The sequence below is a fragment of the Trichechus manatus genome, unplaced genomic scaffold (genome assembly GCF_000243295.1).
Source record: "Trichechus manatus latirostris isolate Lorelei unplaced genomic scaffold, TriManLat1.0 scaffold00161, whole genome shotgun sequence".
NCBI lineage: Eukaryota > Metazoa > Chordata > Mammalia > Sirenia > Trichechidae > Trichechus > Trichechus manatus.
Window position 1 is genome coordinate 5,035,825 of NW_004444097.1, and position 24,914 is coordinate 5,060,738.

General features: G+C 37.3%; 1 protein-coding gene across 1 annotated transcript in view; it reads right to left on the bottom strand.

Annotated features, from left to right (window-relative positions):
* FAM227B (family with sequence similarity 227 member B) overlaps nt 1-24,914 on the bottom strand; it is a 270,859-nt gene that overhangs the window by 193,951 nt on the left and 51,994 nt on the right. The window contains exons 8-9 of the mRNA XM_004386313.2: nt 13,490-13,591; nt 10,093-10,219 (exon numbers count right to left, since the gene is read on the bottom strand). Of these exons, the coding sequence (XP_004386370.1) occupies nt 10,093-10,219; nt 13,490-13,591 (229 nt within the window). The remainder of the gene's footprint in view (nt 1-10,092; nt 10,220-13,489; nt 13,592-24,914) is intronic.

Consider the following 24,914-nt stretch of genomic DNA (forward strand, 5'->3'; position numbering starts at 1 on the left):
AAATTACTTTTTCAATCTTCTTTTGTTATGGGTTTATTTAGTTGTTCTACCTCTGTTTATGTTAGTTTAGGTAGGTAGTGAGTGTTTAGAAATTTGTCCATTTCCTCTAGGTTTTCAAATTTGTTAGTGTACAATTTTTCATACTATTCTGTTATGATTCTTTTAATTTTCAGTTGGGTCTGTTTTGATGTCACCATCTCATTTCTTATATGGGTTATCTGCTTTCTCTCCTGTTTTTTTGTTGGTCTGGCCAATGGTTCATCAATTTTGTTGATGTTTTCAAACAACCAGCTTTTGGCCTTGTTAACTCCTTCAATTGTTTTTCTGTTCTCTGTTTAATGTAATTCTGCTCTAATTCTTATTATTTCCTTTCTTCTGGTGCCCGATGGCTTCTTTTGCTGGTCTGTTTCTACTTGTTTCAGTCGTAGGGTTAATGGTTTGATTAAGGTCATTTCTTCTTTCTGGATGTGTGCATTTATTGCTATAAATCGACCTCTGAGCACTGCTTTTGCTGTGTCCCAAAGGTTCTGATAGGATGTGTTTTCATTCTCGTTTGAGTCTATGAATTTCTTTAATCCATCCTTAATTTCTTCTATAACCCAGTAGTTTTTGAGCAAGGTGTTGTTCAGTTCCAATGTGCTTGATTTTTTTCCCTTGCTTTTTCTGTTAGGCTTTATGGTCAGAAAAGATGCTTTGTAATATTTTGATGCTTTGGATTTTGTTAAAACTTGCTTTATGGACTAATATGTCGTATATTCTGGAGAATGTTCCATGTGCACTGGAAAAAAAAGTATACTTGGCTGTTGTTTGGTAGAGTGTTGGGTGTATGTCTGAGATCAAGTTGGTTGATTGCACCATTTAGATCTTCCGTGTCTTTGTTGAGCTTGTTTCTGGATGTTCTGTCCTTCGCCAAAAGTGGTGAGGAGCTGTCAACCTCTCTTTTCAATGCTGTTAGAGTTTATGTATTTTGGAGCTCTGTCGTTGGGTGTGTAAATATTTATTACAGTTTTGTGTTCCTGGTGTACTGACCCTTTAATCATTATATAGCGTCCTTCCCTATCCTTTGTGGTGGATTTTACTTTAAAGTCTATTTTGTCGGAGATTAATATTGCCATTCCTGCCCTTTTTTGAGTGTTGTTTGCTTGATATATTTTTTTCCATCCTTTGAGTTTTAGTTTGCTTATGTCTTTGAGTCTAAGGTGTGTCTCTTATAGGCAGCATATAGACAGATTGTGTTTTCTTTATCCATTCTGCCACTGTCTCTTTATTGGTGCATTTAGTCCATTTACATTGAGCGTAATTACTGATAGGTATGAGTTTAGTGCTGTCATTTTGATGTCTTTGTGTGTTTTTGACAGTTTCTTTGTTCCACTTAATTTTCTGTGCTGAGTCATTTTTCTTTATGTGTTTTCTTTTCATCTTTTTCATTGTTGTTGATTTTGTATTTTCTGAGTCTATATGTTTCTAGTTTTTTATTCTGACTTGTAGGATTGTTAGTTTCCTTTGTGGTTACCTTAAGATTTACCCCTATTTTTCTTAGTTTATACCAGTCTTTTATTTGTTTATATTGCCTTGACTTCCTCTTCATATGAAAAATCTGTGTCTACATTTTTTAGTCCCTCTTTTTTGTTTTAATGTTGTCATCTCTTACATATTGACATCTGTTTCTCTATTTTCAGTGTTCTAGCTTTAGTTTATTTGTATGACTTCCCTATCTGGGTTGATATCTCGTTGCTCTGTCCTGTGTTCTAGTCTTGGGTTGTTATCTGATGTTACTGATTTTCTAACTGGAGGACTCCCTTTAGTATTTTTTGTAATTTTGGTTCAGTTTTTGCAAATTCTCTAAACTTTTGTTTATTTGGAAATGCCCTAATTTCACCATCATACTTGAGAGACAGTTTTGCCGGATATATAATTCTTGGCTGGCAATTTTTTTCTTTCAATGCTTTATATATGTCATCCCATTGCCTTCTTGCCTGCATGGTTTCTGCTGAGTAGTCCAAGCTTATTCTTACTTACTCTCCTTTGTAGATGACTTTTTGATTAGCCCTAGCTGCTCTTAAAATTCTCTCCTTATCTTTGGTTTGGGCAAGTTTGATTATAATATGTCTTGGTGACTTACTTTTGGGATCTACCTCATGTGGGGTTCAGTGAGTATCTTGGATAGATATCTTGTCATCTTTCACGATATCAAGGAAGTTTTCTGCCAACAAATCTTCAACAATTCTCTCTGTATTTTCTGTTATCCTCCTCCATTCTGGTACTCCAATCACTTGTAAGTTATTCCTCTCAATAGAGTCCCACATAATTCTTAGGGTTTCTTCATTTTTTTAAATGCTTTTGTCTGATTTTTCCTCAAATAAGTTGGTGTCAAGTACTTTATCTTCAATCTCACTAATTCTGACTTCCATTGCCTGAGTTCTGCTCCTATGACTTTCTATTGAGTTGTCTAATTCTGAAATTTTATTGGTAATCTTCTGGATTTCTGATTGCTCTCTCTCTTTGGATTCTTGCAGCCTGCTAAATTTGTCATTATGCTCTTCTCTAATGTTTTTAATTTCCTCTATTGCATGTTGCGCGTTTTGCTTAATTTCCTTCCTAATCTCTTGAAGTGTTCTGTATATTAATCTCTCATATTCTACCTCTGGTAAATCCAAGAAATTTTCCTCCTCTGGAAAATTTCTAGATTCTTTATTTTGGCAGCTTGCTGAAGCCATCATGGACTGCCTCTTTATGTGATTTGACATTAACTGTTCTCTCTGAGCCATCAATAAGTTATTTATTTATTTTATGTTCACTTGCTGTGTCCTAGCTTGTTTTGATATGCCCAAATAGGCTGCTCGTGTCAGCTAGCCTGATCAGTGGCGCCCCTGAAGCTCCAATGTCCTACCACCAGGTGGCCAGACCTGCCACTAAGTATGTGAGCTCAGGAGTCCGCCCACTCCTCCTGTGTGGATTCAGCTCAAGCGTCCAGGCAGTTGCCTACCAAGTGTGTAGTGCAAGCTCTCACTTACAGTCCTAAACAGGCATGGGTGATTGGTATTGGCATAGGCATCCAGCTGCAGCAGGGGGACACACTCTGAGCCTGGCACAGGGCTGACAGCTGCTCCTGAGTGTCCAGGAGCAAGGCGTGTCCCTATTCCCTAGAGCGCATAGGTGGGTGGGTTTTGCAGCCGGACTATTAGCACCCAATGCTGTTGGCTGTAAGGACTGGGGGCACCTCTTATTCTGGGGCCCCTATCGCAGGTGGCTAGGTGGTATGGGTGGAGCCAGCAATCCTCATATCCCTGATGTGGGTAGGTGAAGACCCTGCTTAATGGGCAAAGCAGTGCCAAATGTCATGAACCTGCCACTTTACAGGTGAAACAGCTGAAGTTAGATTTCAGGTATATACTCTGTTGTACTGCAGTAATGAGGGCCTACGCTGTTGAAATGGGTCCGCACAAGTCTATGCAGGGGGAAAGGCACTCAATGTCCATAGATCCCTTATGCCTCTGCCTAGGCAAAGGAGCTGTGTCTACTCTGAGTTCCTGGCTTAGGGGAGCCAGCAGTTGATTTTTTCCCGTTTGTTAATTTGTTCACTCTCCAAGGCCAGGAGAATGGCTCAGAACGTGTTACAGATCCTACTTCCAGCCCCGAGGGTTCAGCAATTGCTGAAGCCAGTCTGGGACACCGTGCAGAACAGGGAGTGGGGAGGTAAATGGGAGAGAGGTTTTTCCATAAGGGGGGTGTTTTTTATCCGTGCGGTTGGCCGGACACATGTACTTATCTTTTGCTGATGAGGGCTGCTTCTCACTGGTTCTGCGTGGCCGAGCTGACTCTCTGCTGGGATCTCTCCCAGGGCAGAATACTCCTCCCAAGCACTGCTGCTTGCCTGCCTCACTGCTCACCCCCGAGCTGATCAGGCCTGAAGGGTTCAGGCTCTCACCGTGTCAGGTCTGGCAACTCCTCACTGCTTCTGAACCATCTCTCCCTCCCCCTGCCACTCAGTCTGGTTCCTCAACTTTCCCTTTGATGTTCAGGGCTCCTGGACTGTCATATATAATCGATTCACTTGTTTTTTAGATTCTTTGTTGTAAGAGGGTCCACCAGAAGCGTCTGACTACTCTGTCATCTTGGCCCCCTGATTCTATTGCAACTTCTTGATGTTTTCACTTTAGGCAGTGTCATGGATTGAATTTTGTCCCCCAAAAAATATGTGTCAAATTGGTTAGGCCATGATTCCCAGTATAGTGTGGTTGTCCTCAATTTTGTGATTGTAATTTTATGTTAAAGAAGAATAGGGTGGGATTGTAACACCCTTACTAAGGTCACATCCCTGATCCAATGTGAAGGGAGTTTCCCTGTGGTGTGGCCTTCACCATCTTTTATCTTACAAGAGATAAAAGGGAAGGAAGCAGAGAGATGGGGGGATCTATACCACCAAGAAAGTAGTGCCAGGAGCTGAGCTTGTCCTTTGGACCCAGGGTTGGTCCCTGCATGGAGAAGCTCCTAGTCCAGGGGAAGGTCAATGAGAAGGCCGACAGAGAGAGAGAAAGCCCTCCCCTGGAGCTGACGTCCTCAATTTAGACTTGTAGCCTACTAGACTGTGAGACAGTAAATTTCTCCTTGTTAAATCCATCCACTTGTGGTATTTCTGTTAGAGCAGCATGTCATGGATTGAACTGTGTCCCCCAAAAAATGTGTGTAACAATTTGGCTAGGCCATGATTCCCAGAATTGTGGGGCTGTCCTCCATTTTGTGTTTGTAATTTTGTTAAAGAGCATTAGAGTGGAATTGTAACACCACCCTTACTCAGGTCACATCCCTGATCCAATGTAAAGGGAGTTTCCCTGGGGTGTGGCCTGCACCACCTTTTATCTCTTGTAAGAGATAAAAGGAAAGGGAAGCAAGCAGAGAATGGGGGACCTCATACCATCAAGAAAGTAGTGCCGGGAGCAGAGCAGGTCCTTTGGACTGGGGTCCCTGCGCAGAGAAGCTCCTAGTCCAGGGGAACACTGAACAGAAGAAGGCCGACAGAGAGAAAAAGCCTCCCCCTGGAGCTGACGCCCTGAATTTGGACTTTTAGCCTACTTTAACTGTGAGGAAATAAATTTCTCTTTGTTAAAGCCATCCACTTGTGGTACTTCTGTTAGAGCAGCACTAGATGACTAAGACACAGCACTAGACGACTAAGACAGGCAGCATCTATTGACACTGCACTATGGAACATAAGGCTTTAGCAATCTTTCATCCTCTTCTCTCACCATCAGCATAAGCTCAATTTCTATTCACACAATCTCAAAAGTGTTAAATTAAAATTTTCACTGGGTGAATGTCAGTATTTACATTAAAACCCTATTCATATTTACATGTAAAACCCTAATTCACAGTTAAGCCATTTGGTAAACATCACTTTCTTGAAAAAAAACTCTTTTCCCTGAAGTTAATAACTGTCAGATATTCTTGTTTCCTTATTTTCTATATATTTATAATTAATTTAGCTCCAAACTCCTCCCCACCTCCTAACTATTTAAATTGCTTCTGAATAACTTCAAATGCATTAGATATTTTCTGAATTTAATGTTCTTAGAGACATCTCTCTCAAAGCCTTCTAGTGTGCCTCAGTATGAACAATTTTTTTATTGTGCTCAGTGTATAGCTGTCATCCTGGGAGCCCCCTTCAAGATTTTTGGGGATTCAAATGCTCCTTCTGTTACAGCTTCTATTTCTTGGATCCCATCTTGTTCTCTTCCTTAATTTACTCTTTATTTTGTTGGTGTGTCTCTTCCAATACCTTCATAAGAAAGGACATATGCAAAGTAGCTTTTGTTAGGGCTTGCATATCTGAAAATGTGTTTAGTTAACCCTTACACTTACTTGATAATTTGGTGTAGGGTTCTATTTTGTGAATAATTTTAGCTCAGAATTTTTAAGATATTGTTCCATTGTCTTCTAACTTTCAGAGTTTTTGATAAGAAGGCTCACACCACTCTGTTTCTTGATCCTTCTCTTCCCTGAAAATTTTTAGTATTTTCTCTGTCTCAGAGTTCTGAGATTTCACAATACAGGAACGTGTCGCTTAACATCCATCATATATTCTATGGAATAGGCTGTTATGTGATTTGGACATTGTGAGAACACCATATTATATACAGGACAGAGGCACACAGGACGATCACCAGGAAGGCCCAAGACCTGCGCCATAGCAGCTGTGCTAAACAACTGCTTGAAAACTTTGGCTCTGCTACCACTGGTCCTGTGTGGGTGCTGTCCGGTCTCCGGGAGCCGCATCTGACCACCACCAAAGCATGCAGTTGCTGTCTAGCGAGCTGCCTCCAGCCATGCCACTGACTCCCTTCCCTTCTTCCTCTCTGCCTGCTTTCCTTGGCCCCCAATAAGCTTTAAACTCTTCTAGCCCCACCCACACCTCCTCCACCTTCTCCCCCCCCCGGCCGTCTTTCCTGTTCCTCCTCCCACCACCACCACAGCAGCTACCACTGCGGGACGATCCACAGTCCCGGGCCCAGGTGTGATATGCAGGGCACCCTGGCCAACTGGGGCAGTGGCTTCACGGGGGCATCCCCCTTGGTGGCTCTAGCAATGTCTGCATAGTCCTTGTCTGAGGCTAGAGCAGTGAGATGGGCAGCATGGTTGGGCACTGGCACCCCCACCCCCTATCGTCCCAGGGCCGGGACTGATCTGGGACATGGAGAGCTAATGAGAGATATATAGGATCTACAGTACTTGGCAAAGTATATCTGCTACATCCTGTTCTCCGATCAGGTTTTCCGAACTCTGTTATAACCTTATGGGATTCATGATGTATATGCGGTTGGATGTTGCCCGAACTGACGTTATGCGGCACATACCCTGTAATGTGTTGTTGTGTGCATCTATTTTTATCCATTGTTCAAAGCACTGAATAATCCCTTTCAGATTGGAAAATCAAGTCTTTCGTGTCTGGTGAATTTTCTTGAAGTACTTCTTCAATTATTTCCTCCCATACTTTTTCTCTCTTCTCTCTTTTTGGGTATAATATAGAGAATTCACACCTAAAAAATTAAAAGGCTGAAGGATTGGTTTCATCTATCTTGAGAACAATGGTTAGATTACTGATCTTCAGCCTTTATTCTTTTTAATATATACATGCAGGGGCACAAACTACCCTCTAAAAGTCACTTTAGCTGACATCTTATATATTTTTATATGTACTTTTTATTTTTTGTCATTTAGCTCAAAACTATTTTTTAATTTCCATTATGATTTCTTCTTTGACCAATGGGTTATTTAGGCATGTATTCCTTACTTTCCAAACACATGAAAACTTTTCTATTTGTTTGTTTGTTGTCATGGTTTCTAACTCATTGCAGTGTGGTGAGAGAGCATGTTCTATGTAATTTAAATGTTTTGAAATCTGTGGAGATTTTAGTTTTGCCAAATATATGGAGAATTTTTGGAAATATTTTATGTACGCTTCAAATGAACGTGTATTTTGCAGTTGCAGTGTTCTATATCTATCCAATACTTTGTTTTTGTTAATCATGTTGTTTAAATATTAATTCTATACCCTTCCTGGGTATTGTTTGTTTTCCTTTTGCTTGCTTGTTCTATCATTTACTAAGACAGTTGTCTATATCTTTCTGAGTTATGCCAATAATCTGGGATTGCATTATCAGATTCATATAAATTATCATTGATGAAATGCCTATTCAAATATTTTGTTCATTTTTAAAATTGGGATGGTTATTTTCTTTTGACTGAATTTTAAGTTCTTCATATATTCTGGATACAAATTCTGTAGAATATTTATAATATTTCTGTATTTTCTCCTGCTCTGTGGCTTGTATTTAATTATTTTAATAGTGTTTTGTGAGGAGCAAAAGTTCTTAATTTTGATGAAGTACAATTTATGAAGGTTTTTCTTTTATGCATCATGCTTTTAATGCCACTACCTAAGAAATTTTGCTTAACCTAATGTCACAAAAATTTCTTCCTATGCTTTCTTCTAGAAGCTTTGTGGTTTTAGGTTTTCTATTTGGAGCCCCGGTGGTGCAGTGGTTAAGAGCTTGGCTGCTAACCAAAAGGTCAACAGTTCAAATTCACCAGCCACTCCTTGGAAATTCTATGGGGCAGTTCTACTCTGTTCTATGGGGTCACTATAAGTCAAAATCAACTCAATGACAATGAGTTGGTTTATTTTTGAGCTATAATCCATTTCAGCTAATTCTGCATAGGATCAAGGTTTATTTTTTATTTTTTAATACATGGATATCTAGTTGTTCCAGGGTGTTTTTTTGAAAAGACAAACCTTTCTCCAGTTTGGAAAATCTCAGCAATTATGCCTTCAAATATTTCTTCTGCCACCTACTTTCTCTCTCTCTTCCTCCTTTGGGTGCAATTACATATATGTGAGACTGTTTGGTGTTGTCCCACAGCTCTCAAATGCCCTGTGTCTGTGTGTTTCAATTTGGACAATTTCTATTCAAGCTAAAGGATTCTTTCTTTGGCAGTGTGAGGTCTATTTGACGAGTCCATAAAGGCATTTTTCATCTCTGTTACTGTGTTTTTCACAGATAAGTTCTTTGTAGAAATTGACAAGATGTTTCTAAAGTCATATGGGATTGCCAGGGACAAGAAATAGCAAAACAATCTTGAAAAAGAAGAACAAAGTTGGAGGACTCACATTCCCAATTTGAAAACATACTATAAAGCTACAGTAATCAAAACTGGCTGGTACCGGTATAACGAGAGACACATAGACCAATGGAATAGAATCAAGAGTCTAGAAATAAACCTATACATCTACAGTCAATTGATTTTTGACAAGGGTGCTCAGTTCATCCAATAGGAAAAGAATAATCTCTCCAATAAATGATGCTGGGACGACTGGCTGCCCATCTACGAAAGAATGAACTTGGACCCATATCTCACACCATATTTAAAAAATTAACCATGGTCTGTAGCAAAGTTTTCTGCTTTTCATCACATCTTTTTCTTATAGTGTCTTTGTATGAATGTTGGGCTTATTCACTTTTTGTTTCTTATAATTGAATTAGTTAGATTCTTGTGTGTGTGTGTGTGTGTAAAGGATGTTTTGTCATGGTTGTTTTCCAATCTTTGCCATTCAAGGGCTCACTCCTTAAAATATAAAATATTTTATTGTAGAAATGGTTTGGTTACTAAGAATTGACACAGAGTAGTTCCAAAATCAGTCAACATTTACACTGAAGAATTTAGAAGAAGAACTACTTGAAAACACTCAATAACTTCTGGTAGTTCATACTAATAATCTTAGAAAAAAGTGTTGGGGAGGTCATTCCAGGAATACGAAACCATATCATTATACCTTAAAGTTAAACCTAAGTGTCTAAATCTCTAAGGAGCCTGGTGGTGCAATGGTTAAGTGCTTGGCTGCTAACCAAAATGGTGGTGGTTTGAGCCCACCCAGCGGCTCCACAGGAGAAAGACCTGGCGATCTGCTTCTGTAAAGATTACAGCCAAGAAAACCCTATGGAGCAGTTCTACTCTATCCTATAGGGTCACTATGAATTGGAATCGACTCAATAGCACACAACAACATCTAAATCTCTAGCTAAATGCTTTAGTACAGAATTTTATTTTCCTTCAGCCTTTCAGTCCTACCACTCCCATCTCCACACACACAATTATTTAAAAAACAAATTTTCTTTGATTAATGATTAATTGTATGTTCTATGAGGAATCCAACTAACTCTAGAATTTACTCCATCCAATATTACGTGCTGTAAAAATAAGTAGTGTTTCAAAAGCAGCTTAATATATGTATCCTCCAAATGTGGAATATATATGGTATGAATTTTTTCCTTTGGTAATTCAGTTTTCTACAATAATTGCAGTATCTATAAAATTACTTGGCTTCTAGAGTTATAAAGTTATATATTTATTTTGGTATAACAAAATTTTCAGAAGAAAATAAATAATCATCATTATTTTAAAACATAGACATCTGCATGGCATGTTTTGTAAAGCAATAAACTTAACAATTTTTTTTGCCTGTTCAAAATAAAACAGTGCAATCTAAAAGTTCTAGGTACCAAAATAATGACCAATACTTAACTGACATAATCATACCTGACAACCAAAGAAAAATGTTATACCCTAGATCTTCTTTAAATCCATCATTAAAGAGGTTACTGGATTCTGGAAATGCTTCCTGAAATGTTGTATAGATAGCTTGTGCCAAACAATCAGGATACACCTACAATAAACACAGTCATATTAGAATTATTTTATATTTTATATAACATACCTCAGCTACCAAAAAATTACTTAGTTTGTAAAATATACTTGCCCCTTTTATAGTTTGCTTTGGCCATTTTATTACTTTTTTTGTATCACCACTTGAGGGACATGAATATAGAAGAGTCTGAAACTCAAGTCAGTCAATTTGGTTATTTGTTAGCATTTTGGTAAAATTTTTAATTTGGGTAAAGGATGAAGTTAACAACTAAGATAAGGTCTTATTATTATTTACCTATTCCATTTAACCTTGCAATCCTTGTTCTCTTTTAGAAAGTGATGTATATGGGTTATCACAGTTAAAAGAATTTTTGAATAACTAAAGCTTGTTCAGATGAATTATTGTATATATTGTACTGAATACTGTATTGTTTAAATATTAAAACCATGATCAGATATCAACAAATTTATGGCACTGGCAGTATTATATTAGGCTTAAAATCTCTAAACTACTAAATTTCTCTTAGGGAGTGACTAAAAACAGAAAGATATCATATTTTTATAGTAATAAGTATTTTAACAATTTATAGTCAGTATTTTGATATTATGAATTCAGATAAATATTTACAACCACAATCTAAGCTTTTAATAATGTAAAATTTTAGAACTGGAAGGGATATTAGAGAACACTTAATGTCTTAATAATTGCCCACAAAGATATACACATTCTAAACCTGGAATCTGTGAATGTTACTTTATATGGGAAAAGGCACTTTGTAGATGTGATTAAATCAAATATCTTGAGATGAGGAGATTATTCTGTATTATCTGGTGATCCTTAAATGTAATCACAAATGTCTTTATAAGAGGGAATCTGGGGGAAATTTAACTACAGAAGAGAAGGCAATGTGATGATGGAAACAGAGATGGAAGTGATGCAGCCACAAGTCAAGGAATGCTGGCAGCCACCAGAATCTGGAAGGGGCAAGGAACAAATGCTCCCTGGAGCCTCCACCAGAAGAAAAAGCCATGCTGACATCTTGATTTTAGCCCCATAAAATCCATTTTGGACTTACAGCACCCAGAACTGCAAGAGAATAAATTTCTGTCATTTTAAGCCACTAAATCTGTGATAATTTGTTACAGCAGCAATAGGAAAATAACATAGTTATCTAATCCAGTAGTGTTGAGACTTTCTGGTAGTGATGCACTCTTTAAAGAACCCCGTGCTTTTATTGGGGGGAGGAAAGGAGAGCTATGTAATATACTGCTATATTATATTTAATGTTATTGAATGAACCATGAACATCTTACTACCAGAAATTATCACATATTATATTTGTGGTATATAAAATCATAGTGAGGATTAAAATTAAAATGTTGAACAATGCAAATAAGAGAAACTTCTATAAGTTTTCTGTGAATATCTACCTTCAGTAGATTAAGATACAAGGAGATCAACTGTTAGGCTGTGTTTGGAAAATTTTTGAAGGAATATAATTTTATGATATTGGAAGAAAGAGAAATAAAAGTCATACTAAATATGTTTAGGTTAATCTTTATTTGTACTGATTAGTAGGATCTGAAGATTTTTTTATTCTTAAATATTAATAAATTTGTTTTCCTAAGGTAAGATAAATAAGATGAGCCCATAGTAACTGAACCCATACTTATTTGAAGAAGTTAAAAATAATGGAAATTGATCAATGGGAGATGAAGCTCCACTTCTACTTAAATAGCTCTGCAGGGGTAGGCCTGTAGGGAGGTGGTCTGGTTCTGACGCATAGAAACAGAGAGAGAGAGAGCATTAAAAGAGGACTGAATACAGATCAAGTGGTCAAAACATTAAGGTGTATATCTTTCTTACTCTCAAATGAAGATCTGAATGTTGATTCAACAGGTTCTAATTTCTTCTTGGAAAAAGGCACTTAAAATAGTTGTTCAGAAAAAGTCATCATCTGGACCATAAAAGTATCTTGCACTGGGACCAGAAATAGGAGAATGGGAGATACACAATGGTGCCATGACTTCTTTCTTTGTCCACATTAAATAGATCTCTTATTCTTAAGAGCCTTGTGTTAAAGCATTCTTGATATCGCCAAACATGTACGTAGGCTAGAAATAGTCAGTAAATATATGTCAGTATGAACACCACCAAAGGAGAGACTAGCTGAATGAGTATGGGTAGGAGAAACAGCTGGTTTTATCATCTCTAGACAATTTAATTGCAAAACTCCTAACCATTAACTAACTTCTTCCTGCAAATAAGAAAAAGCAATTTCAATATTAGCAGCAGAAAAACTTAGCCTATCTCTCAGAACATCACTGTTCAACAAGACAACAATTTATGAATCACAAATCTAATCCAATCTCTTCAACTGACAGACAACCCAGCTGTGAACCTGAGAGGTTAAGTCATTTGCCACCATCACCCAGGTAATTAGAAGCAGATTCCAGACATGGAGCCAAGTCTCCTTATTCCCAGTCCACTCCTTATTCCCTCTACCACACTTTTACATACATGTTTGTGAGTGAGTGAAACAGGTCAAGATTGAACATAAATAATTAGCAAATTAGTGAATTTAGGTTTGTTTATATTCTCATTGTGAAGGACATTTAACTGTTTTTATTTTAGGTTCATGTTATCCATGAAAACATCTACTGATTTCAAGATACTTGTGTATTTCTGATTTACAAATGCCAGTGCAACAAAGTATTTGACCATGGGTCCTGCTTTGAAATGCTAGATGTTTAAACTTAAAAATACCAACGAAATTCTACACATCTTCATTTCACATTAATCAAGGACATAAATTATTTTATTCAATCCTATTCATTAGTTAGCCTAACAAGAGAAAAGTGAAGTAAGCATTTGATTAAAAAACGTGTGCATTGTTCTTGCCTATAACAGGTACTGAGTCCTCAGGCACTGCATAAACTTGTTACATTCTCTTAAATCAAAAGATCTAATATTAGGGAAAAGAAAACATGATAAATGATTTTATAGATAAATAAAAAAGACAAGAATCTACATAGAATAAGGCAATAGTGTTCAAATGAACAATATGCAAACAAAATACCTATACCACTAAGAAAGTTCTGTAAAACTTCTAGATAAAAGAATATTGTAAGGGCAGGGGAGAAGCATAGCTTTTTAAATATTATCATTACTTACTCTATTTCAGACAGTTTTGCTTTAAAAAAAAATTCTCACATGTGTTTTAAATAAAATAATTATTTGATTCACTCTAAAATAATTAGTATAACCTGTTAACTTCTATAAGTTTACCTGTAAGAATGCATCTTTTCGACTTAGTGGTATGCTCATGAAAAGCGCCACATAACTTTCTGAAATTCTATCAAACAAGGAATCTTGATTTTCTCTGTCAGGCTTAAAAAACAAAATATGTATGGAATTAAAAGTCATTAATATCAACATTTAAAATCAGAATCTGTTTGCATAATGCCAGCAATTTTATCTATTCTTAAAAGGGAGATTAGTTGGTATAGCAGAAAGAGTATGGGTTTTGGCATTATGCAGACTAGATTTGAACGCTGGCTCAGTTATTCAGAAGCTGCATTACTCTGAGCAAGTTAATTAAGTCCTAGTTTCCTCATCTGTCAAACACACATCATCTGTATCTGTATCTATGTATATGTTTAAAGGAGTGTAGGAGAATTAAACAAAGACAGGGATCATGTTTTGTTTGACTTTGTATTTCAAGCCTTCAGGACTGTGCCTGTCAACAGAAAACACTCAAATGTTGATGAATTAATGAAAATTCTTGAATAGTAGTTGGAATGTAGAAGGCAATTACAATTTAGTTACCTTCTACTGTTGTATAATCATCCCAATTCTTTCATTATCGGTAACATAGTATGATTAAAGAAACTTCTGGGGTGAGACAGTCATAGCCAGAAACCCTAAAATTATGTCATGATAGTTAAACTGGAAACAAAGTAAATATGTTGTAAGAAGGAAAAAATACATAGATATGAACAATGTCAGTATTAAAGTCCTAATCTAGCACTCAGAAGTCTAGCTCTCTCAAGTCAAGAAGAGATGGAATAGAGTCCAAATCCATGAATTAAGCAGTAAAGATGAATTAAAGAGTCCAAATGCATTTATGATGTTAATCGTAGAAACTAAAACTGGTATTAATAATTTTCGGTAACAAACCAAAAATGATAAAATTTAGTGATAGTTTTCCATGAAATTAGCAAGCCAAATGAGGTTGGATGTATAAATACCTTACACCTACAACGGGAGTTAAACATTATCTAGTACAAGTCCCTCTATTTTAAAGACTGCACTGACGCTCAAAAAGAGAATTATTTAAGGTTATACAGTTAAATAACAGGGAGACAGACTAGAATCCAGGTCTTCTAACTTCCAATACAGCTCTCATAACTGTGTAGTAAGTTTATGGAAGATAAAAGCAAAAATAATAATGTTAACAGTAACAATTCTTGATCACTTACATAATAGGCAGTAGTTCTAAGATATATATGATTTAATTTTCACACAATGCTGTGAAGGATGTATATATTCCCATTATATAGATGAAATAGTGCTTTGAAAAGTGTTCAAAAAGTAAGGAAGGAAAAAAAATTACTATTCAAGAAAGTCAGCATATTTCAAGTATACAATTTACACTTAGCATGTATGAAAAGGAGCCCTGGTGGTGCAGTGGTTAAAAGGCTTGGCTGCTAACTAATCAACCGAAAGGCTGGCGGTTTGAACCCACCAGATGCTCTTTGAGAGATCAAGATGTGGCAGACTGCTTCCATAAAAGATTTACAGCCTTGGAAATCCTGTGGGGCAGTTCTAGTCTGTCCTATAGGGTTGCTAAGAGTGGGAATCAACTCCATGGAAGTGGGTTTGGTTTTGGTTTTACGTATGAACAAGAGAAAATAAATTTTCCCAAGACAGAAAGTTCCAGGATATGTCTTTGGATTCATACGATTCAACCTAGTGCTCACACTATATTTACCTACAGAGAAGAAAACCAAAAAAACCCAAATCCACTGCCATGGAATCGATTCTGACTCATAGTGACCCTATAGGACAGAACGGAACTGCCCCATAGAGTTTCCAAGACTGTAAATCTTTAGGGAAGTCAACTGCCACATCATCTTCCCACTGAGCAGCGGGTGAGTTCCAACCGCTGACCATTTGATTGATTAGTTAGCAGCCAAGCCTTTAACCACTGTGCCACCAGGGCTCCTTCTACATGTAAGACTACGTAGCAAATCAATATGGTAATTTTTATAAATGTTTTCTGTGCTCTTGAAAAGAAAATGCCCTGCAGCTGTTGGGCATTCGTAATACCTAAGTAGCCATCATATTAAGTTTATTGAGTTGTTTCAAACTTTCTATACCCTTATAATTTTTTGTTTGTTTGCTCACTATCAAATACTGAGAGAACTATGCTAAAGACTCTCATTTTTATGGTAGATTTCTCTATTTCTTCTGGTGGGTCTTTCAGTTTTGCTCTATTTTGAGGCTATGTTTTAGGTATATGCAAGGTTAGAATTAAGTCTTTTATAATTATGATAATGATTTTCATAATTACAATGAATTAAATTTTTATAATTATGCAGTTGCCCTCTATCTCTATCAATTTCTCCCATTTGAAGCATATTTTGGATGATATATATTTACACCAGTTATTGTGTGATTTGTATTTGCTCCGCATACCTTTCTCCATTCTTTTACTTTGAATATTTCCATATCCTTACATTGTACATGTGACTCCTATAAATTTCTATAGGGTTCCCCCCCAGCGTGAAAATCTGTGTCTTTTTCCTGTATAGTTACAATTATTGCAATTATGAGTATATTTGGCTTTATTTCTACCACCTTATTTTGTACTTTCTATTTGTCCTATCTTTTTTCTCCTGGATTTTTCCCACTTGATTAACTTCTACTCTTTTGAAAGTTATAAACTCTTTTATTCTTTTAATTGCAACTGTAGAAACTTAACTTGCAAAATACTTAACCTAGTCCAAAGTTAATCAATACCTTTACCCTCCTATTGCATTATAAATGAATCACCCCTCCTAACTTTTATGATATAATTTTCTTCTATATAATTCTTTTTCTCAACCTAAAAGGCATTATTCTTATTCTTTTAAATGGTCAACAAGTCTTTAGATTTACCACGTTTATCACTTCCTTATATCTTCATCCCATCATACATCTTAGACCTTTCATCTGAAATAATTTTCTTACTGTCTAAAATAAATTTTTCAGATCTTCCTTTAGGAAAGGTCTGCAAATGGCAAACTCCCAGTTTTTGTTTTTCTTAAATGGTCTCATTTTCCCACCCTTGTTTGTGGAAGATATATTTGCTGGATATGGAATTTTAGACTGATAGGTCTTTTCTCAGAACACAAGATACCATTCTATTGTATTCTTGCTTCTGTTGCTGTTGTAGAGACATCACCTACCAATCTAATTATTGTTCACTTTAAGGTGATATCTTTTTTCTTTTCTTAAGATTTGCTCATATTTCTTATGTATATAGCTATAGATTTTAAAATTTTTACTTTGTTTGGGACTTCCTGGACATCTTGGAAATATGATTAGATGACTTCCATCAGTACTGAAAAGTTTAGCTAATAAGCCTTCAATATTCTCTCTGCCACATTCTCTTCTAGAACTGCAATCAGACTCATGTTAGAGACGTTCTCACTTCATCTTCCATGTCTCCTATATTCCCTTCCATATTTCATACTTTTATTTATCTCTGCTGAGTTTTGCATCATTTCTTCAGGTCCTATTTTCCAATACCCTAATTATCTCCTTAGGTGTGACTAATCTGATGATAAACTTGTGCACTGAAATTTTTTCTCTTTAATTTCTTTTAATTCTCTTTACATATATACAGTAAACTTTACACTTTTTGGTGTACAACTGTATGAATTTTGGCAAACACAATTGTGTAAAGACTATCACAATTTAAGATATAGAACAGTTCCATCACCCCTAATAATTCCTTTATGCTGCCCCTTATAGTCAATCCCTTCCCATATCCCAGCCTGTGGCAACCATTTTTCTATTCCTACAATTTTATCTTTTTCAGAATGTCTGATAAATGGATTAATACAATATGTAACATTTGGTTCTGTCTTCTTTCACTTAGTATGGTGCATTTGAGATTCATTCATGTCATTGCATGTATCAGTAGTTTGTTCCTTTCTATTGGCGAGTACTATTCCATTGTATGGATGTATCATAGTTTGATTTCCATTGAGGGACAATTTCTACCACATACTGTCAATTCTCTTCCAGAACTGCAATCAGACTCAGGTTAGAGCTTTTCACCTTATCCTACATGTCTCTTATATTCCTTTTCATATTTGAGAACATTGGGCTGTTTCCAGTTTGGGGCGATTATGAATAAAGCTGTCATAAACATTTGCATACAGGTTTCTGTGTGAACATACATTTTTATTTCACATGGATAAACACCTAGGAGTGAGATTACTGGATTGTATCATAAGTGTATATTTAACTTTACAATAAACTGCCAAACTGTTTTCTGAAGTGGTTATTATCATTTTGCATTCCCATCAGCAATGTTTCAGTTGCTCTACATTGTGGTATTTTGTATTGTATATTTTGTTTTCCTCTTCCACTCTGGAGCCCTGGTGGTGCAGTGGTCAAGAGCTTGGCTACTAACCAAAAAGGTCGGCAGTTCAAATCTACCAGCTGCTCCCTGGAAACCCTTTGGGGCAGTTCTATTCTGTCTTATAGGGTCACTGTGAGTCGGAACTGACTCAACGGCAACGGGTTTTCTGGTTTTCTTCCATTCTAATATGTGTGTGGTGGTTTCTCATTGCATTTTTAATGACTAATAATGTCAAGCACATTTTCATCTCCTTATTTGCCATCTAAGTATCTTTAGTGAAGTGTGTGTTCAAATTTTTTGCCCATTTATTTTCCTATTGGTTTGTTAATGAGTTTTGAGAGTTCTTTGTATCTTCTGGGTACAAGTCCTTTCTCAGATACATGACCTGAAAATATTTTCTCTCAGTATGTGCTTATCTTTTCATTCTCTTAAATCTTTTTGGAAAGCAGAAGTTCTTTTTTCTTAATTTTATTGTACTCTAGGTGAAAGTTTACAGTACAAGTTAGTTTCTCATCCAAAAATTTATATACAAATTGTTTTCTGACATTGGTTGCAATCCCTGTAATGTGTCAGCACTTTCTCCCTTTCCTTTTCCACCCCGGGTTCCCCATGTTCATTGGTCCTGTTTTCCTGTCCCTTCCTGCATTCTCATCTTTGCTTTTGGCAAGTCTTGCCCATTTGGTCTCATATACTTGACTGAACCAAGAAGCATGTTCCTCACTGTGTTACTCTTTGTTTTATAGGCCTCTCTAACCTTTGGCTAAAAGGTGAACTTCAGGAGTGGCTTCAGTTCTGAGTTAGTAGGGTGCCCGGGGGCCATAGTCTTGGGGGCTCCTACAGTCTCTGTCAGACCAGTAAGTCTGGGCTTCTTATGTGAATTAGAATTTTATTCTACATTTTTCTCCCACTCTGTCCAGGTGGGTGGTAGTAGCTGGGTACCATCTAGTTCTTCTGGCTTCAGGCTGGTGGAAGCTGTGGTTCATGTGGTCTATGTGGTCCATTAGTCCTTTGGACTAATATTTTCCTTGTATCTTTGGTTTTCTTCATTCTCCTTTGCTCCGGATGGGAAGGGACCAACAGATGTATCTTAGATGGCTACTTGCAGGCTTTTAAGACTCCCATATGCTACTCAACTAAGTAGGATACAGAAAATTTTCTTTATAAACTATATTATGCCAATTAACTTTGATGTCACTGGAGACAGCCTCAGTAAATCAGTCCCCTCCAAGTGTTTGGATGTGTCAAGGAAGCTTCTATGACTTTGCCTTGGTCAAGTTGCGCTGACTTCCCTATACAAGCATACCTCACTTTATTGCACTTCACTTTATTGCACTTTGCAGATATTGTGTTTTTTACAAACTGAAGGTTTGCGGCAACCCTGTGTCCAGCAAGTCTATTGGTGCCATTTTTCCAACAGCATGTGCTCACTTCATGTTTCTGTGGCACATTTTGGTAATTATAAAATATTTCAAACTTTTCATTATTATTACATCTGTTATTTTGATCTGTGATCAGTGATCTTTGATGTTACTACTGTAATTGTTTGGGGTGTCACAGACCATGCCCATATAAGATGGCGAACTTAATTGATACGTTGTGTGTGTTCTGACTACCTACTGACAGGCCATTCCCCTGTATCTCTCCCTCTCCCTATTACCTGAGACCCAACAGTACTGAAATTAGGCCAATTAATAACCTACAATGACCTCTAAGTGTTCAAGTGAAACGAAGTGCCATGGATTGGATTGTGTCCTCCCAAAACACCTGTCAACTTGGCTGAGTCATGATTCCCAGTATTGTATACCATTTTGTAAATCTGATGTGATTTCCTTATGTGTTGTAAACTCTATCACTATGATGAGGTTATACTGATGAGGTTTACAAGATTAGAGAGTGTCTTAATCCAATCTCTTTTGAGATATAAAAGAGAGGAGCAAGCAGAGACACATGGGAACATAATACCACCAAGAAAGCAGTGCTAGGAGCAGAGCGCGTCCTTTGGACCCGAGGTTCCTGTGCAGAGAATCTCCCAGACCAAAGGAAGACTGATGTATCACAAGGATCTTCCTCCAGAGCTGACAGATAGAGAAAGACTTCTCCTGGAGTTGATGCCCTGAATTTGGACCTGTAGCCTACTGGACTGTGAAAGAATAAATTTATCTTTGTTAAAACCATCTACCTGTGGTATTTCTGTTAGAGCAGCACTAGATGACTAAGACAGGAAGTTTAAAATCACTTTAAATTGAAAGCTAGGAATGATTAAACTTAGTGAGGAAGGCATGTCGAAAGCCAAGATAGGCTGAAAGCCTGACAGTTAACCAAGTTGTGAATGCAAAGGAAAAGTTCTTGAAGGAAATTAAAAGTGCTACTCCAGTGACAACACAAATGATAAGAAAGCGAAACAGCCTTATTGCTGATATGGAGAAAGTTTTAGTGGTCTGGATAGAAGATCAAACGAGCCACAATATTCCCTTAAGCCAAAGCCTAATCCAGAGCAAGGCCCTAACTCTGTTCAATTCTATGAAGGTGGAGAGAGGTGAGGAAGCTGCAGAAAAAAAGTCTGAAGCTAGTCGAGATTGGTTCATGAGTCTTAAGGAAAGAAGTCGTCTTCATAACATAAAAGTGCAAGGTGAAGCAGCAAGTGCTGATGTAGAAGCTACAGCAAGTTATCCAGAAAATCTAGTTAAGATAATTGATGAAGGTGGCTACACTAAACAACAGATTTTCACTGTAGACGAAACAGCCTTATATCAGAAGAAGATGCCATCTAGAACTTTCATAGCTAGAGATGAGAAGTCAATGTCTGGCTTCAAAGCTTCAAAGGACAGGCTGACTCTCTTTGTTATGGGCTAATGCAGCTGGTGACTTTAAGTTGACGCTAATGTTCATTTATGATTCAAAAAAATCCTAGGCCGTTAAGAATTATGCTAAATCTACTCTGCCTGTGCTCTATAAATGCAACAACAAAGCCTGAATGACAACACTATCTATTTACAACATTGTTTACTGAATATTTTAAGGCCACAGTTGAGACCTACTGCTCAGAAAAAAAGATTCCTTTCAAAATATTACTGCTCACTGACAATGCACCTGGTTACTCAAGAGCTCTTATAGAGATGTATAAAGAGATTAATGTTGTTTTCATGCCTGATAACACAACATCCATTCTGCAGCCCATGGATCAAGGAGTAATTTCGACTTTCAAGTCTTATTATTTAGGAAATACATTTCATAAGGCTATCGCTGCTGTAGATAGTGATTCCTCTGATGGATCTGGATAAGGTAAATTGAAAACCTTGTGGAAAGGATTTACCATTCTAGATATCATTAAGAACATTTGTGATTCATGGGAAGAGGTCAAAATATCAACATTAACAGGAGTTTGGAAGAAGTTGATTCCAACCATCATGGATGACTTCGAGGGGTTCAAGACTTCAGTGGAGAAAGTAATAGCAGATGTGGTGGAAACAGCAAGATAACTAGAATTAGAAGTGGAACTTGAAGATGTGACTGAATCGCTGCAATCTCATAATTAAACTTTAATGGATGAGGAATTGCTTCTTATGGATAAGCAAAGAAAGTGGTTTCTTGAGATGGAATCTATTCCTAGTGAAGATGCTATGAACATTGTTGAAATTACAACAAAAGATTTAAATATCACATAAACGTAGTTGATAAAGCAGTGGCAGAGTTTGAGATGACTGACTCCAATTTGGAAAGAAGTTCTACTGTGGGTAAAATGCTATCAAACAGCACTGCATGCTACAGAGAAATCTTTCATGATAGGAAGAGTCAACTGATGTGGCAAACTTCACTGTTGTCTTATTTTAAGAAATTGCCACAGCCACCCCATCCTTTAGCAATCACCATCCTGATCAGTTAGCGCCATCAATATCAAGGGAAGACCCTCCACTAGCAAGAAGATTATGACTCGCTTAAGGCTTAGTTGATGGTTAGCCTTTTTTACCAGTAAAGCATTTTTTAATTAAGGTATGTACATTTTTTTTTTAGACATAATGCTATTGCACACTTAATGGACTACAATGGAGTGTAAACATAACTTTTATATGCACTGGAAAGCCAAAAAATTTGTGTGATTTGCTTTATTGCAATATTCACATTATTGCAGTGATTTGGAATCAAACCAGCACTATCGCTGCAGTATGCTTGTATTGTGTGTTGTCTTTCCCTTCACCAAAGTTACCACTTGTCTACTATATGGTTTTAGGTTTTACATTTGGGTCTATGATACATTTTGTATTAAATTGTATATACAGTGCCAGGTATAGATCAAGGTTCATTTTCTTTTCCTTCCCCCCTCCTTCTCTTCCTTCCCTTCCTCCTACTTTCTTTTATCTTTCCCTCCTGCTCTTTCCTTCTCTCCTTCTTTCACATATTGATACCCAATAGACCCAGCACAAATTGTTGGAAAGGCTATAGTTTTTCCATTATATTGTCTTTGTACCTTTATTGAAAATTGTTTTGTCACATATGTGTGGGTCTATTTCTGGACTTTCTGTTTCATTGATCTATATGTTTTACCTTTCACAAATACCATGATGTCTTAATAACAGTAGCTGTATAGTAAGCCTTGAGATCAAATAGTCTGAGTTTTCCAACTTGTTCTTTTTCAAAATAGTTTTGGCTATTCTTGCTTTTTGACTTATTCATATAAATATTAGAATCAGCTTGTCAATTTCTTAAGAAATCCTGCTGAAATTTTGATTGCATCCATCTATAAATAACTTTGGGGAGAATTTACATCTTAACAATATTGAGTCTTCCAATCCATGAACATAGTTTAGTGCTCAATTAGTTTAAATCTTTGATTTTTTATCAGTGTTTTATAATTTTCATCATACAGATATTGCATATGTTTTATTAGAATTAAATCTATTACTTATCTTTTCTTCGTGCCATTGCGGTTGATACTTTTTTTAGATCTCAATTTCCAATTCCTAGATTATATCATATGCATACAACTGATTTTTGTATATTAATCAAGAATACTGCAACCTTGCTAAATGTGCTTATTAGTTCTAACAGAATTTATGGAAATTCTTTGAGATATTTTTGCTTAGACAATCATGCGGCTGAGCAGAAAGGCTTTTTGAGTAGAGACTCATACTACAGTAAAACCTGGAAAAGCCGGAAATTGCGTAAGGTGGAAATCTATCAGAGAAAGAAAACTCAAATATTTTTCACTAAAAGGAGTGACAGATAAGTGGTAAGGCTGCACCCTGTCCATGTCTGAAAACTTGCAAGACCAGGAAAAACAAGTCAGCCCCTTTGAGTCCTGGCTCTTGCAGATTTCACTGTACAGGTAGTCCCTGACTTACAACATATTTGAGTTACAATGAACTGCACTTATGACCATCCTTCTTAAATTTTATTGTCTTTGAGGTGAAAGTTTATGGCGCAAATTAGTTTCTCACTCAAAAATGTACACAAAAATTCTTTTGTGACATTGCTTGCAATTGTCACAACGTGTCAGCATGCTCCCCATTTCCCTTTACACCTGGGGTTCCCCTTGTCCATTTGTCCAGTTTTCCTGTCCCTTCCTTCCTTCTCATCTTTGTTTTTGGGCAAGTGTTGGCCATTTGCTGTCATATACTTGACTGAACTAAGAAGCATGTTCCTCACTGTGTTATTGTTTGTTTTATAGGCCTGTCTTAGGCTGGGTTCTCTAGAGAAGCAAAACCAGTAAAGCGTATAAATATATACAGAGAGAGATTTATATCAAGGAAATGACTCACGTGGTTGTAGAGGCTGGAACGTCCCAAGTGTGTGAATAAGGATAGTGGCTTTTCCTGATTTATGTGGCCGCAGGGGCTGGCGAACCCAAGATCGGCAGGTCGGAAAGCAGGGCTCTTGCTCACAGGCTGTGAAAATTGATGAATCCCAAGATTTGCAGGCAAGACCACAGGTAAGCTGCTAGCTCAAGTCCGAAGAACCGGAGGCCAGACAAACAGGAGCCAACTGCAGAATCCAGAGCAGGCAAAAGCCAGAAAATCCGCTAACATTTGGATGCAGGCCGCACGCCAAAGGAAACTCCCTTTCAACTGACTGGCTACTCACAGAAGATCTCATCATAGGGATGATCACATACTAGATCTCAACAGGGAAGTGATCACAACATTTTTTATATGACTGCCAAAACACTGAGAATCATGGCCTAGCCAAGTTGACATACAATCTTAACCATCACAAGGCCTATCTAATCTTTGGCTGAAAGGTGGACTTTGGGAGTGGCTTCAGTTCTGAGTTAGCTGGGTGTCCGGGGGCCATAGTCTTGGGGGTTCCACCAGTCTCTGTCAGACCAGTAAGTCTGGTCTTTTTTTGTGAATTTGAATTTTGTTCTACATTTTTTTTCCTGCTCTTCCCAGAACTCTCTATTGTGAAACGTGTCAGAGGGTTGGTGGTGGTAGCCGGACAACATCTGGTTCTTCTGGGCTCAGGCTGGTGGTGGCTGTGGTTCATGTGGTCCATTAGTCCTTTGGACTGATATTTTCCTTGTGTCTTTGGTTTTCTTCATTCTCCTTTGCTCTGGATGGGATATGACCAGTAGATGTATCTTAGATTGCTGTTCACAAGCTTTTAAGACCCCAGACACCACTTAGCAAAGGAGAATGTAGAACATTTTCTTTATGAACTGTTATGCCATTGACCTAGATGATCCACAAGACCATGGTTCCCACAGCCCTCAGCCCCAGTAACTTGGTCCCTCAAGGTGTTTGGATGTATCTAGGAAGTTTGGCTTTGTCTTGGTCAGGTTGTGCTGACTTCCCCTATATCGTGTGTTGTCTTTCCTTTCACCAAAGTTAACACTTGTCTATTATCTAGTTAGTGACTTCTCCTCCCCAACCCTTCCCTCCCTCGTAACAATTGATTGTTTTTTTCTGTGTGTAAACCATTTATTGGGTTTTTATAATGGGGGTGTCATACAATATTTGTCCTTTTGCGATCAGCTTATTTCATTCAGCATAATGCCCTTCAGATACATCCATGTTGTGAGATTTTTCACAGATTCATCATTGTTCTCTATCATTGCATAGTATTCCATTGTGTGTATGTACC